The 13,978-nt window shown below is 36.8% G+C and overlaps 1 protein-coding gene across 1 annotated transcript in view; it reads right to left on the bottom strand.

The window, feature by feature from the left end:
- LOC150088573 (uncharacterized) overlaps positions 1 to 12,953 on the bottom strand; it is a 29,571-nt gene extending 16,618 nt beyond the window's left edge. Inside the window, exon 1 of the mRNA XM_090370813.1 lies at positions 12,889 to 12,953. Coding sequence (XP_090226939.1) covers positions 12,889 to 12,900 — 12 coding nt within the window. The 5' untranslated portion in view covers positions 12,901 to 12,953. The remainder of the gene's footprint in view (positions 1 to 12,888) is intronic.
- Positions 12,954 to 13,978: the final 1,025 nt, after the last annotated feature.

Below are 13,978 nucleotides of genomic sequence, written 5' to 3'. Positions count from 1 at the left end.
ACAATGTCAATTTCCACAATGTCGGAATGGATGACCGTTGCGTGTCCATTCGCCTCACTTCGCGTTCCGGAACAACACCCATGTTCAATTGAATTGAGGTCAGGCGAATTTAGAGGCCAATCGAGAGGGGTGATATCTTCCTAGAACCACTCGTGCATACTGCACATTGTTCGATGACACGGCACAGTGCCCAACCAGCGTGTTGGTGACACCACAGCATTCGCCATCGACGATGCCCACCAGTGGAAAGAGGATGTCTCTTCGGTCGTCTGCTGTGGAAACACATACGTCCGAATGTGCAGCGCGTCATAGTTTGGGATATTTCCCATTTCTTGCATTCCCCGTATTGTATTGCGATGTCAACTGTCGCACAGTGACCTGCCATTGATCCCGTACGAGCTGCACCCTACACTTACCATGAGCATTCACCTTGTGGAATCCTTTACATTTATGTTGGCGGGAGGTGGGTTGGCCCGTTCGACACCGTTCTTTGTACACCTTAATCACACTGAGTTCTGAGAAACCAAGACTTGCCATTTCTGATATGGAAGCACTCGACGCGCGAGCTCCCACAATCATGCTCTTCTGAAATTCCATGATATCTTTACTACGTCCCATAACTGCTACTTTATCACTTTTACTTGCACGACCACCAAATGCAGATTACCGTTGTTCTAGCTCAGGAATCTGTTCGGCTTTTTATACTGCGAGCTATGTGACATTGTCCATTACGGATGGGGTGGTCATAATTAAGTAATCATTTTGTGGGTGGGTGTGTGTATTTGTTAGATTTTAGATTCCCTCCCCTGCTGAATAAGTACTTTGTATCTTTATACTAAAGTTGTTGTTGTTGTTGTAGTGCCCCCTTTTTTACAGTATAAAAGGCTTGTCACGATGATTTCAGAGTGATGCGATTTCGTTACGAAATTTATTTATGGTAACCACTATATTTCACCTGTTCCTTTTAGGACTAAAATAATTCGAATAATGTAACAATAAAAAAATTGACTGAAGGTAGAATACCGAATTAATAACTTTTAATAGGATGATCATCTTGATAGTTTATATCTATACTTATGGAAAAACTTTGTAATATGCGATTCTTCGCTTAATTGCTAAAACAGGGTTATAGAAATAATTATATGGTCATGCATCAGGATCCCGGTAAAACCTGTTTGGCAATCTTTTTTACTAAACTAAAATATATTATTATTATCATCATTATTATTAGTTGTAGCTGTTTCTTATTCCATTAGGAGACACATCGTGAGAGTCATTTGTTTTACGGTATCAGCATCTTCGGCCATATTGCGTCTGTGCATTATGTCTTTACGAATGTATGTATCTTCACGAACCGATTTGAATGTTGTGTGCGGACGTGAAAATCTGGAATAACTCACCGGAAACCTTGCTCCCTCCGCTTGAGATCTAACCGCACTCTAAGAGGCCTTTGACAATTCCTCTAGAGAGAGAGAGACCTCTCCAAATGAATTACAAGTGGTGAGATCATTATACGGTTACGGAGGACTACAATGGAGTTGACACCTCTCATGTAATTCTGGGATTCTCCTGGAATCAATACACTCTAGATAATGTCCCTCCTTGTTTCCAATATTAAGTGTTAATGAAATAGATTATTGCTTTTGCAATATCATAACAAGAAAATTACGATCCAGAAAATATTTTCGAGAATTGACTACTTATTAAGGTGGAAAGCTTAGATGTGCTACACGTTGGTTCTACCGGCAAAAATATTTACAAATTTTCTTGTATTACATCGTAATTTTTTTAAAATATATTTTTATGCTCTGCTTAAACGAAATACATCAGGATCCACCCGATGAAAAATTTAATATGCTCTATTATCATATCCGAACTGAACTTTTTCTTTCAACAAGTGCAAGCGGTTACAAAATGTCGTTTAGTAACATAGGTTTTAATTATAGGCGTTAACTAAAATTAATCGAGTGATTTCTATAGTTAACTACTCTTAATCAATCCTGAAAAATCTGTTTTTTGAAATTAAATCACTTCCAAATTGAAATTAGAGCTAAACGCACAAGGCGTTTATCTGTCATCGTTGACCTTAATTAGGTTTTCATGTTTTAGAGAATGAACTACTTTTACTGGTTAAAAAAAAAAAAAAAAAAAAAAGTTAAGGGCTGAAAATGGTCACACTTACGCAAAAAAAAAGAAAAAAAAAAGAAGTGTGCACAAAAAAAAAGTCTAAATAAGTGTGCATCATTAATCGCTTGTCGCATTTATTAGTATACTTTTAACGTTTTATTATACAATAGCAAAAGTTTTAGCAGTCCCGGTAAATATCCGGTTCCCTACTTGGGCATGCCCCCTCCCCTGTATTCACAAATTTGAGAATTTTGCACAAATTCAAATATTCAAAGCATAGTATAAAACAGAACGTACTGCGCCACATTGCTATCGTTGTGGGAAAACATAAGATTTATATTCTGTACAACTGTAAGAATTTTATTTCATTTACTAATTATACTAACTCGACACAAAATAGCAAAGAGACAAGTAAAAAATAGATTTCATTTATAATTAATTGAAGAGTTCCTCTAGAGCTCTCCAAACAAATGAGTGCTGAGATCATTATGCTGTTACCGAGGGCTCGGGTTACAATGGATATGACACCTCTCTCGTAATTCCGAGGTACCGTTGGAATTAATACACTTCAGATATGTCCCACCTCGCTACCGATAATAAGATACAGTTATTTTTTCAGTATCGTAACAAGTAATTAACTACTAATAAGCTTTATAAGTACATAATTACCAATTATAAAGATTTATTTATTTAATTAAATGTATTTTAATCACACAGCGTTCCTTTAGTATAGCCTACTGGAAAACTTAGAATAAACAAGCTGAAGGAAATTAACCACTGAGTACAGAAGAAAATGAATCGAAGCTCGTTGGATCTTTAGAAATTATCCTGAGTGTTAGATGATACACAATTGAAGAGTAAGTAGTTACTCCTCGTTTTAAATTAACGCTAATTACTTATAGCATAGATAAATATGACTATCTGTATGTTATAAAAATCATAACGCATCCTAATGATTTAATCTAATCAAGGCAAGCGTACTTACGAAGTTACTTGCAGCAGGAAGAAACCACTGTGAACTAACCAGCAGGCTAGGAAATTTTCACGCGTACACGTGAGCGCAAGATGCTTCCTCACTCTAAAGCATGCGGTTGGTGTGGCGCTGTGCTATCCTACATTATATGTAAGCGTTTGTCCGACAGACTTATCATTTACACAGGGGATCACGTGACGAAGGGTTACTTGTTTAGCTGCGAGTTACAAGACTCGTTAACTACCTACCTATTCTCCTACTTTTCGCGTATTGTGAACCTTAGCTTCCTTTATTGATCCTTGCAGCTGTTAAAGTGGTTTTGTATCGAAAGAATGTCATAGAAACAACGAAAAACTTGACTGCTTGGATGACGTCATCGGAAGCCCAAATAGTGTTGCTTGTACGCGGTTAGATATTTAGGGAGGTCACTTATTAGAATGAGTGCATTGTTTGCGAAAGCACATTGCCTGGGAAAACCTTCATAGCATTAGAGAAGAATTAAGGAAATATCAGGTGTTTATGCTTTGCTGTCTATGGATTTTTCTTCTCCGGTATTTTTAGATCATCGCTAACAACAACGCTTTTATTTGAATGTTGTAGATGAAAGTGAATATATAGGATTCATGAAAAAAATGTGCCTTGATCCAACAAAACCGAAACTTCTCATATGCCACAGAAGATACCGCCATAATTTATAAATTTATGTAATTATTGTTATTTTGACGCTTTTTATGACAATTAAAAGAGAAAGTCTTCGTCATTAGACATGACGATCCATTATGTCTGCAGTTCTTAGCAATATTTAAAAAGCTAGAACAATTTACAGCATAGAAACAATTTTGTTAAGTTTGGAGGTCCGTTGAAACTTTTTCTAACTAAAAGTGGTAAAGTTTGAGAATTCACTATCTTTTATCAACCTTTATCAGTTTACGTGACATTTTGATTTTAATAATGTACTGCGCAGAAGTTCATTCAATTTCCCGTGCGCAACTAACAAAGGTCTCAAGTTCCTTTTTTGCTGGCATTATAAGTAGCCATGCAGCTGACGAGCTGTATGACTAGTTATAATGATGGTAGTTACTTGTTTGTCTGAAATTAAATTTATAAATTTATTGTTTGGGCATGTCTGTCCTAAGGTGATGTCAACCTGGTCACCGGCTCATACAAGTGCTGTATGGTCCTCCGCATATCTGTACAGTAATTTGCAAGTGCAGCAGTTCGCGCTAAGTTAGATTCAGGCACTTTCTTAATATTTTCTGGTTTAATGACATTAATTATAGCCCGATGAGTTCTAGTTACTATATCTTACTAATCTAATGTTAAAAATAACAAGAGCTTCTTTATTCACCTCACAAGATGTGTTATCTAATACAACTATTTTATCTCCTTTGTTCAATTTATTGTATTAAAATTTTATTTTGTTTGCCTAAACTTCTAACAGCTTGTATTTTACTTTTGTGTAGATTAGACCTACATTTTACTTCATAACATTTTTTCAATTGGACATTTTTCAGTTGTTGAAACACGCGTTGTTTTCTGGGCGATTGCTGAGCTTCGACTATAACTAGTTAAAAGTCAAAAAACTTGATAAAAAAATATTAAACTTTGGTTATATTGCATACCCTAGACCAAATCTCAAGTGTTCCAGTTCGGACTTTTCTAAATTATTTCTAAGACGGTATTTATAATACAGTAATGCGTTTGTTAGGGTAGGGGCGGGGTTGGGTTGCTAGAATTCCTTACTAGGTTATTCTGTTTTTTCTCGCATGTAGTAAACATCACCGCAAGTGAGATGAGTTCCTTAAGAAGAAGCTCTTGCTATTTTTAATATTTCCGGATTGTGAAAATGATTTTTTTTTATGAATGTGCCGAATTTAAAGAATTCGATAGAAAAGTGTTCCTGATTTTAAGGGGTTTCTTGTACTACAAAAGTTTAGCCGAATTTATTTAAACAAATAATGGTTCTTTTGAAATAATTTTCAAAACTACATTCATTAGAAGAAAATTTCAAACAGCAACATCAAAAAGGTGGGGGGGGGAACACAAAATTATATCCATTGAAATTCACGGAAATGTATTTTATCCCTGTGCAGTGGATATGCCCTCGCCTAAAAACTAATTCTGCTATAGAGTGAATTTTCCCACGGATTCTTCGGAGAAAAGACTTCAGGTTCCGAGATCAGTTAACTGGATAATTGGTGAATAAGGTCAGGAGATTTTCTAATTATTTCTTTGAACTCTACCCTTCATTGAACTTTTTAGATAATAAATGTCTATCCTGGACCTCATCGTACTAAGGTATTTCTTTAAAAAAGTTAATTATACTTCGCCTTTTGCCTCGTTTCTTCGGTAACTTTCTTATCGTTTTTTACATCATTTATCCCCCAAACGATAATAGTTATTTTCGTTAAAATTTCACCCGGAAATGCAAACATTTCACCAGGTTGAAGATTAAAACGTAGGGAAGTGACCCGGAGAAACAACTGGTGAAAGAATCAAGACGTCTCGAGATTAGGTTATTCCTTGACATTGACCTTGAATAAAAGTGCAGAAATACAGACAAGGATGCTCCCAGATAAATAGCTTGAGTCACCTGTCTCACTTTTGACGAGCACGTGTATGGACTTTGATTTGTGCGCGGATGATAGCCTTCTGCTCTTTGAGCACACGCTTATTTGGCCTGCAAGAATTCCTTGATCTGTTCACAGCGAATAAAAAAAAAAAAAAAAACACTTAACTAGTCACTCACCTCTTTTATGGGACTCATCTGGAGCTCAAAACAGACGACATAATGCGAAATAAAAGTTAATTTTGATATAAACAAATTACTGTATATATAAAACCTACAAAACTGTACGGTGACCCAGTAGTGTCCGATAGCTCGCGAAGTAGAGGAATAGGAGTTTAATTGCTGCTGAAATCTTTAAAAGGAAACTGGAGTTTTTATGTAGTTGTGACACCCCTCGCAGTTAGTGCAGTAAATCCCTCTGAAGACCGATGTCGAGTTAAAGCTTGCACTTACATTCTGCTTAGAGACAAATACCATTGCCACAGTTCTGTCTAAGTTGCTAACATCTTTTTAAACGTTCTAGTATAATCCGAAATAATCTGCTATACATTTAAAATTCTAAGACCCTTCTCCCGCACAACAGTGTTTTGAGAGAGAGAGAGAGAGCGCCCGGATAAGGGCAGTCACATGGCGAGGCATTGAGTTCACTAGTTCACGAAAGCGTTCCACGGGTATTTCCTTCTATGCTTGCTACACTGCTGTCCCTAATTCAGTCGCATCTCTGGGTGGAGGATCCGATCCAGAGCTCGAGCAGACCTGTCCACAGCATCCCAAAGATGCTCCACAGGTTTCATGTCCGGTGAACGGGGAGGCTGTTCCATGGTGGTAAAATCTGCGGAATGCTCTTTGAACCATGTTCTAGTCACCACGGCTCTGTGGGAGGCGCATTGCCATGCTGGAAGAGTCCATTGCCCTGTGCGTGTACGATGACCACGAAGGGATGCAGATGGTCTGCAAGGATGAACATGTAACCTGGACCGTTCAGAGATGCGTCTAGACGTACCAGAGGTCCCAACGTGTGCCAGTTGCACACGCCCCAGACATTACCGACCATCCACCTGCCTGAACAGTTCCTTATTGACATGACGGGTGCATAACTTCTTGCGGTTTCCACCAGATACGCACTCTCCCGTTCTCTCGAAATAACTGGAAACGGGACTCATTGGACTAGGCGATCCGTCTCCAATCGATCAAGGTCCAGTGCCGCTGTTCTTTCGCCCAGTTGAGGGGTAGAGTCCTTTGCCGTGGTGTTAGCAATGGGATTCTGGTGGATCGACGGCTCCCATAACCTATTGCGGCTTATGATGGTCTTGGTGGAGACGTTTCTGGCACTTCCCTCGCTGAAGTCGGCGGTGATTTGTGCCACTGTCGCTCTCCGGTTGGCTGAAACAATGCGAGACAGACGGCCAAGTTTATCCACCACCTTGCTCCGCCCACAACGGCGCCTCCATAGCCAGGTGGGAAGGAGCAGCAGTGCATAGCACACGCTTCTTGATTAGACCGGGGTTCGAGCCCGTCACCACCAAATTTGGAGGATGCGGAAAGGTCAGGGAATGATCACTGCACATCCCGGAGCAATATGGCCATAGTTGCTAATGCTCCTAAAAATCAAATAACAAACAAACAAACAACAACCGCCCACAATGCTGTCCACGATGAGATGTTATTCTGGAAATGGCGTATTCCCGATACACTCTTGACTCTGTCGAACGGGGATAGTGCAATTTCTGTACCACCTCCGCGACAGAGTGACCCATGCTTCGGGCACCCACTATCATCCCTCTTTCAAAATCTATTAACTCAAGACGTTTATCCGTACTGACATCGAATTACCGTCTATGTGAATGCAGTGATACAGTGTACCTATATACCTGCGAAGCGGTGAGTTCGTCCACTAGCGAGAGGGATGACAGCGTCGTGCCCAGGAACCAGGTATCCTACGGATTCTGTCCTTTCAGTGTATATACTGAACATAATTTACAGACAAGATATACTGATACCTCCTGCCGTTTGTTGCCTCATATTTATTTACTTATTTGTTCGGAATAATATATATATATATATATATATATATATATATATATATATATATATTACAGTGATAAACACTATTTCATCTGTATGCAGAAATACTGCATAAAATAAGAATTTTACATGAATTCTTATTTTATGCGGGTCGCCTTTTAACGAGATTCACTGGACCGGAAATCATATGGAGAAAATTTTATAGTGTCGACAAAAAATTACCATAATTTTGTATTAATAAATTGAAAATTTCTTCATTATTTGTATAATACTTAACTTTTTAAGTATAATTATATTTCTTCTCTCATGGTTAATATATTTTTAACCCCAACTGAGAAGTTAATCTAGTTATATTAATAATACCTAGATAAAAATACTTTTTGATATTTAAATGAAAAGATATAAATTTAGCAGCTCCCCATATATTTTAACTTCCCCAAAGTAGCCCTCTAAATACACTAATTCAGTAGCCCTTGTATAGAATATAATAAGGCCGCTTTCAGAAAGTATTCTAAAATGAGAAACACGAACATAATAATAATAATAAGTAGTAGTAGTAGTAGTTTATATTTCTTAAATTGCAATGAATGTAATAGCTATATCTTCTTGAGTACTAATTTGCTATCATAATCAATGCAAATGTCACACTCTCGCGGATGGCTAGATGTAATCGACGCCCTCTCTACACTTGGTGGAAAAGTCCTGAGTAGGAATTTCTTCAATAACATGGTTGAGTTAGTTGGCCTCGGGCGAGGATTGCATAATTTTATTTATCTCCCATAATTTCTGATTTTTGTGCAGCAAAGATCTGCATTCACACACCAATGTGAATGTAGATGTCACACATTCCTGTTTTCAGTAACAATTCCTGCACAAAAAAATATGTGGAACTAGCAAGTAAAACACCGAATCCACTCCACATCATTCCTGCGTTATCATCATTTTTTCCGGGGAACGAACATTTTTGGATCAGTTTCCTGCTGACGATCGGTGTGCGTATTTGCACACATCTATTCAGTGGTGATGTTGTGGAAGTGCCTGGCCAGGAATGGAATTTTCATAGAAATATTGTTGGTGTTGGAAGAATCAAGTGTTTTATAGAAAAGTGTACTTGGGACAAATGCAGCTTATGGGAAAACGTCAAGAGAATGAATTTGATTATTTTATGAATAATGAAATTTAATATTCAGTACAATATTAATTTTGTAATTACTGTAGTATTGTATTGTAATTATATTGCGATATTTTTATAATTTCTATTTTAATAATGGTTAATGCAAGAGGAGTAAGAGTGCTTCAGCATAGGATTGCATGACTATATTGAAGCACTCTGACTATGTTGACATAAATGACAAATGACTGTGTTGACTTGATTGACAATATGTCTATATTGACATGATTGCAGATGGGATTGGCTACGGGCAATTCCCCTATGAGTCATGGATTCATTGCTTGTATAGCCTATATGTATTCGGAGGTTACTTTTATAGATAATCAAAGTTTAACTGATGATGGCCTTCTATGTCCCAGATGTATGGAATGTGGCCCGAAATTAAAACTTATGCATTTATGGACGACATAATTCACTGAATACTTGAGTTAATGCCCCAGAGCTGAAGGAAACTAGTGCTCATCATGGTTCGAGAGTGTAGCAACTTCCAGATCACTGATTCGGGATAAGGCGTAAAATACAAATTTCCTAAGAGCACAATTTTTAACATTGACTGGATACAATAACACTAGTAGTAGCATTATTAAATTCGATTATTAGTAGAGTAATATTAAATAATATTAATATTAAGTCCTTCTCTTGAACGTTAGTAGCAATAGTAACGATAATAAGAGCCTGATAAGAACGAATAATGGTCACTTACTGCTTTTGAGAAGAATACACAAAACTGAATAAACTTGGACAAACTTTGCGAGAACAGAACTTGCTGAACCGATGGATACTGTCCAAAGTAAAGGCAATTAAAATGAAAAGAGACCTGATACCGAGAAGTCAAATAAGGAAATCAATTGTTTTTCGTCACTTGATAAGAGAAAAATAATTCACGATGCATGCTAATAGCTACAACTGTGAGTATACAAGTTCAAGGATATAGCAGGTGAAATACAAACTGATAAACTGACATCAGTAACAAGCGGAGCTAGTTGGAAATGATAACGAAAGTTATTTATGGTAGTTACGCGAAAGAGAAAACTAATAAAATAGTCTCCCCAGTGTCGTAAAAAATGGTGCTGTCTGAGGTTTATAAGAGTGGGCGCCCTCTTCTCCTATGACAAGATGATGAATGGTGTCTGCTCCAAAATGTCCGTAATTGGCACGTTTGCACCAATTACGATTAATTTTTTTGCAAGTACCGCCACAGCAACTCAGTCTATTATATCAATAAATTGAATTCGTCATAGGGCCGATTTGTCAGTGTGCTGCATTATCATAGAGCCTGGAAAAGTCTCCGGAATAAACCTTACGCTTCCATCTGAGACTGGCTAACTCAGCCCCGTTTCAAAAAGCGTTAATAAGTTTTTCGGATTATCAACTAGATTTCAACATGAACCTTTTCAGTCCGATGGCAAGAAACATAGACTTTTCAAACTTTTTTTGGCTGCGGGACCCTTTTACAAATCAAAATCTTATGCGGAAAGCTACTGTCTTTAATAACAGTAATAATTAACAATAAATTAAAACCAGTAATATTTGTGTGCACATTAAATAAAATATCAATGATAAAAAAATAACAAGACCATTTGAAGGACCTCTGGTATCCCTTTGCAGAGTTCCACGGTTCTGTGGAACACACTTTGCAAACCACTATTGTAACCAATTTTGAACCATTGACATTTCTTAATTCCTGCTAAAATATTGCTATTATATCTCAAAAATCCTCGTTCCATACTTTTTTTATACGTTATTTGTCCATTTTCCCTTAAAAATACAAAAATAAACGTATATTGTTCCGTGTGGTTGGTCGACTGTGTTAAAGGAGGTTTAACGATATGAACGTGTTTAATTAGCAGCAATTATTTTAAAATCTCACGATATTATGATAACACTACCCAACATGATTTTTACCTCCAGAAAATAAATAGTTGTTTCTGGTCAAGTTTTATGTATAGAATTTAAAATCAATCATAAAAATTTCCTATCACGTCTCAGTTTTAAGATATAGATAGATAACTGGATTCTGTACAAAGATATTGTTACTGTTTGAAATACAATTTTTAAACTTATTAACTTTTGGTTGGTTTTGTTTATTGGGTTAAAAGTTAAGCAAGTACATCATTACTGTTCTTGCAATATAGTATATTTTGATTTTGATGCACTTTTCCAGACAAGTCAGTATTTTTATTCATTTTATTACACCATTCAACTGTTCAATATATAGTGATGATAAACCGCTACAAGAATTCACCTTCTGTTCAAATTTACCAATTGATTTTACTGTTTTTAGATTAATGAATTGTTAAAATGGAGAAGACAAAGCACAGAATTTGCGTCAATCACCCAGACAACTGCTATGTTTCTGGGCACTTAACCCCAAAAACTCAGAGGAAGAAAATATACAATGTCACAAAAGTTGCATATTCATTGTACTTCGGCTGCAGTATTGGTGACCAAGAAAAAAATTGGGCTCCACATATCTGTTGTATTACTTGTACAACGAACTTAAGGCTGTGGTTATATGGAAAGCTGAGAGCATTACCTTTTTGCCGTCCCTGTGGTGTGGCACGAGCCCAAGAATCATTTCGATGACTGCTATTTCTGCATGACAAAAAAAAAAAGGTATTTCCAAAAAGAGCAAGCACTGCATAAAATATCCAAATATCATTACTACATAGTTTGTACATTGGCATCATTATCGTAACATCTCATATTGTGAAATCCTTCGCAACGAGTTGCCCTCCTCATACTTCAAATAAGTAACGCTTCCCAGTTAGAGAAGGCTACGGCTTCTTATTTTCAGTTGTACCATATTCAACTGAAGTGTTTTTATATCAATTAACAGAATTGATATAAAAGCATAATATGGAATAAAGCTTTATATGGAATTTCACTTGCGTTCATCCGAATCGTATTTGCGGTTCTTTGCACAAATTATGATGATATTTGTTATAGCCGCATGTAATCTGAATTGTAAATGAAATAAGTAGATAAAATAATTCCCATAGGTTTTCCTCGGTACCTACTTTCATGTAATAGTTATTGTTGGTTTTACGGCATGTCAGCATCTTAACCCATATTGCGCCAGTGTGCTATATCTTTACGTGTGTGTGTGTGTGTGCGCCCGCGCGCGCCCGCTGAAAAAGCAGGAATAACTCACCAAATAAAGCCTATTCCCACCGATTGAAGAAGTCTTTAAGAATTCCTCCAGCCTTTTAAGGGGATTCGAACCCGTATTTCTCCAAATGAATGACAAAACCACTATAATGTCACGTAGGACTTAATATATTAATTTAATTGCAAGTTTGTTATATTTTTAATCACCAACTATATGCCCTCAGCTAGCACTTCAGTTACAATCATTGTTCTTCCACAATTCTTTCTAAAAGATTCGAGAAATACATCGAACCCAGGCCTCTCCGAACGATTAATAGACGGCAATGTGTCAGTGCGACGCATTGACACATGCAATTTACAAATACATTTGTGCGATGATTAGTAATCTTTAGAAAATTATTAGGAAAATTTCACGGCGCCAATTAATTTGCAATCACTCTTTATCTGGGAATATAGCGCCATTTAACTCCAATTGTGACTTGAGTCATAAGTTTGGAAACCACTGGACTAAAGGAATTGCCCATAACAACTCTATTCTGTTTAAATCGTGATGCTGTCACGAGGGTCCTAACTACTAGAGTGCAGGCGATGTGGCTGTACCCGGATCATGGGCCACGTCCCACACAAACCGAACCCCGTACCTCTTAATTCACTTTAATGGCGCACTTTACTCTGTGTCGCACTCTTTCCTTCTTAGAGAACCTATATGCTGTTAGTATACCGAATGCCTGATAGATTTGAAATTAGCGACTACAAAATTTTAAACTAGATGTATGAGATTTCCAGCTAGCACTAGTATATATGAAATGTCTACCAAGTGCTACATATGTATTCTTTATTAATACTTCGCAGTAGCCGTAATTCGCAGCATCATTCAAAACATCATCATCATCATCTGCTTAAGGAACTTACCTTGATCGTCATCACTGTATAATCACCCTCTCAGCACTGAGCCTTCAGGACACCGACTATAGCTGGTGTTTTAATAAGTAAACTCAAAGTCCCGTCTGTGCGCTATTTATATGTTACGGTACAACGGTTACCATGGCGACTTGTTTCTCGCTTTTTTCTCCCCTATCCTTCGGTTCGAAACAGTCGCTTGTTTTCTGAGAACTATCTTCATTCAATCATGTTTGCACACATTTGACCTTACCCACGTATACACGGAGTAGGTGACCTAGCTAGTGATAGAAGAGTGCCCCGAGCAGGTGTACAGTAGTAATTTTCATAACAACGTAGAATATTTAAAGAATGCAATCAAAACCTGGAACCAAAAGTAATACATAAAAGTTCCATTGCCGTATTGCTAAATCATGACGTGCAGTGTTCCATGCGTAGTATAACACGTCTTAAATTCTTGCATTCTTATCAAATGCATTTTTAAATATGGGATGGGAAAAAATGTCCATTAGTCAAAAATTTTACCTCAAGAAGAATACAAACCGCAAATTCACGGCTCTCAAAAATACGATTCCACAGATTGCATTTGAAAATTTTGAAAAATTAATTAATAATACGTTTAATTATTAATTTTTCAAAACTTATTAATAATTTTTAAGAATTAATTCTCCCGCCTAAAAGTTTGGAATCATGTTTCATTTTTCTTAATTTTCAAAGTTTTTATTAAAATAGGACCAATTAAGAAATTTCTAGAATATTTGAGAATATTCTAAAAAGCCGTAGAAGGCTCCTGAATGTGAGAGAACGTTATAGGAGATTCGGAACGTAGTAGATGAATCTCGAATATTCTGTAAAATGGGAGTATTGTTTTAATTTTATAGAAGATCGTAAATGAGTCTATAGAGTATTTTGCGATAATATAAATTGAGTACTAAGAGTTGTAACATAAAATCGAACACGTGTCATTTAGAAAGAGTATTTGGTTTAACTTTTGTCTGTTTCCTGATAAACATGACAAGAAATAAGGAACTGAGTGTTGAAAAAAGATATACCGGCATATATATTCCATTAGAAGTATTGACAAAAAAACTAGGTCTTTCAT

The sequence above is a fragment of the Mastigoproctus giganteus genome, chromosome 3, assembly GCF_048544385.1.
Source record: "Mastigoproctus giganteus isolate SK-2022 chromosome 3, ASM4854438v1, whole genome shotgun sequence".
In the NCBI taxonomy this organism is placed as follows: Eukaryota; Metazoa; Arthropoda; class Arachnida; order Uropygi; family Thelyphonidae; genus Mastigoproctus; species Mastigoproctus giganteus.
Note: the sequence above shows the minus strand (reverse complement) of the source record. Positions and strands in the feature narration are given on the sequence as shown.